Source organism: Echinops telfairi, unplaced genomic scaffold (assembly GCF_000313985.2).
Source record: "Echinops telfairi isolate 266 unplaced genomic scaffold, ASM31398v2 ScPeMD7_10;HRSCAF=50, whole genome shotgun sequence".
Classification (NCBI taxonomy): Eukaryota; Metazoa; Chordata; class Mammalia; order Afrosoricida; family Tenrecidae; genus Echinops; species Echinops telfairi.
In genome coordinates this window covers 1741105-1743932 of record NW_022103907.1, presented here as the reverse complement: position 1 = coordinate 1743932, position 2828 = coordinate 1741105, and the positions used below count along the sequence as shown (strand labels likewise).

Here is a 2828-nt window from a genome sequence, read left to right as displayed (position 1 = left end):
GAGAAAATGGATGAGTGAGCAAGTAAATGAACCAATGAAATGGGACAGGGCCCCCTCCCTGCCATTTGCTGGAAGAGGCAGAGGCAAGAGAGGGGTGGAGGCTTTTTGTATTTTTGTGGTTTTCACGGAGACTTGATAGGCTGTGGCAGTCTGTTCAGTACCAGAGACCCCCGGGGACAGGAGTCAATGATGACGCTGAATTCTGAAGGCCAAGAAGAGTGGGTGTACTGGGACAGAAAGGAGGAGGTCTAGGAAGGGAGGCAAGGTCCCACAGTGACGCAGATGGTTTGTGCTCAGCTACTGAAAGGTTTGCTGTTCCACACACACACACCCCGCGCCCCCCCAGTGACACCACCAAAGAAAGGCTGGGAGCCCCAGTTCCCGTACCACCTAAGTCACAGCCCCCGAAAGTCCTGTGGGGCGCACTTCCACTCTGTGCACACGGGGTCGCCAGGAGTCAGGCGCCACCCCATGCTAGGACAACCAGCTCCTGGATTTGCTTTCCCTTTTTGGAAGGGAGGTGGACTCGGTGGGGGAACACGAGATGCTCTGTCTTGGCCATAGGAATGGGGTCATTTCCTCCCTTGCCCCTACCCTGCACATCTGCATCAGCCAAGAGACCACCCCAAACTAATATCCAACCCCAAATCCAATCCTCTGCCATCAAACCCAGTCCAATTCATTGGGACCATAGATGTAGGGTTTCTGAAGCGGTAAATATTTACGGAAGTAGAAAACCTCCTCTTTCTCCCACAGAGCGGCTGGTGGATTTGAACTACTGACCTAGCACGGCCAACATATAACTCACTACGCCACCAAGACTCCGTGCGAGGGAGATCCAACATATGGCAGGAGCCTGACCCCCAAGCCCCCAGGGGAGACACCAGGGCTGGATCGGAGCTGCTGGAGGCAGGGCACGGAGGGGAACCTCGGGAGCCCCAGCACAAGGGAAGACTCCAGGAAGAATGAGGAGATGGAGCAGAGGACCCTGGGACACATTCCAAGGAGACTTTATCTAAGAGCTGGATGAAGGAGAGCCCACAGAAGGCCCAGGAGCAGGTGGAAGGTCCAGAAAGCAAGGAAGAGCAAGTTCCAGGGCTCAGCGATGGTTCAAATCCTGCAAAGAAGCCAGGAACTGATGAGATCAGTAGAAAGGCCGCTGGGTTAGGGCCAGGGCCTCACTTATAACGGTACTTCAGGGGAGAAGAAGGGGTCAAACAGGAGAGGAGGAGGAGGAGGAGGAGGAGGAGCCACATGGGGATGAAGGACTGCAGAGCAGGTCACCTATCCAAGGCTGATGGTGGAAACAGAGCCGAGAAACCCAAACCAACAGCAGGTCTGTTACCCCGACGGGGCTGGAAAGACATGGGATTGTGTGCGGGCAGGGGAAGGCACCAGAGGAGACTGAGACAGGGCAGGGGCCTAAGAAAAATGGAAGATTTCCGTAAGCAAGGGTCCCACAGAATCAGAGAGGAGCCTGAGCCGGCATGAGCTGTCGTGGCCCTGCCCTGTGGGTGTCAGGCGCACACACTCACAGCAGCTTTGACATCGGGGTGCACAGGTCACAGAGATACTCCTCACCCTCTGGAGGGCACTCTGTCCCCACTGACAACACAGACACCCACAACCCTACGAGTCCCTAGCCTTTCGGGGTATAAAGACCACTTTTTAAAGGCCCCCTTTTTACAAGTGGGGTCTAAAGACCCCCTTTTAAAGGCCCCCTTTTTTCAAGCAGTCACATGATCATGAAGGAGCCCTGCTGATGGGATGGTTTATGCACTGGGCTACTACCCACAGGGTCAGCAGTTCGAAACCACCAGCCGTTCCGCAGGAGAGAGATGAGGCTTTCTGGGTCTGTAAAGAGTGACAACCTGGGAAACCCACGGGGGCAGTGCTGCCCTATGAATCACCGTTGCCTCAATCGCCAGGAGGGAGTTTTCCAATCAAGCAGATGGGGGAGGAGCAGGAGTGGGTCAGTGGTACAATTCTCCCTCCCACGGTCCTTGGGAGCACTCCCCACCCTCCTGCCAGTGAAGGCTGCTGTGTGTGTTGCTGGGCCGCTGGGCAGGTGTCCGGGGAGCTTGAGGACGAGGACCGATTAGGAAGAAAGGCCTGGTGATCTATCTGGGAAAAATCAGTCTATGAGAAGCCCTCGGATCACAACAGGTCCGCCTGCAGCCCACCAGGGATGGTGCTGAGCCTGGCAGCATTGAGGTCCATTGTGGTGCGCGGATGGGTGGCATTGTCAACTACCAAGAGGCGCATAATAACCATAGCAGAGGCACGGCCCTAAATCCAACGGGCTTCACCGTGGGCTGCATTTTATGCATTGCTACAGTAACCGCCTACACTTGGAAACCGGGCGAAGGTAGAGGCTCCAGGTCTTGGACATTGCACCAGGAGTCAAGGGTCAGAGACACCCAGGCAACAAGGCTGCAACCTCCCTGGCTCTGTGGCCTGAAGACAGGGGACCTTGCCCTTCCCAGTGACCAGAGCTCTGCCCAGGCCAGGGGGCTCCGTCCTGGGGAGCCAGGCAGATCATGGACGAACAGAGGGAGAGGGGACTAGCAGGTAGGGGTGACAGGACCACTTACCGTGTGCGGGGGGCCCTCAGGCCTTTGAGGACATCCTGGTGTAGAGTCAAGGGGCTGGGAAGGGAGCGGGGTGCACCGGGAGAGGTCCCATTGGACAGCCCAGCCTTGGGGATGGGCGGGATCACAATGCCTCCCAGAGACTTCAGCATCTTCTCGTCATTGCAGTGCAGGTACTGTGGGGAGACCTGCACCTGGACAGGGGGCGGGAGTCAGGGACAGAATTGGGCCCCCAGG

General features: G+C 56.9%; 1 protein-coding gene across 1 annotated transcript in view; it reads right to left on the bottom strand.

The window, feature by feature from the left end:
* The window catches only part of TOGARAM2 (TOG array regulator of axonemal microtubules 2), a 55675-nt gene that overhangs the window by 41530 nt on the left and 11317 nt on the right, over positions 1 to 2828 (bottom strand). The window contains 1 exon segment of the mRNA XM_045287016.1: positions 2595 to 2785. Coding sequence (XP_045142951.1) covers positions 2595 to 2785 — 191 coding nt within the window.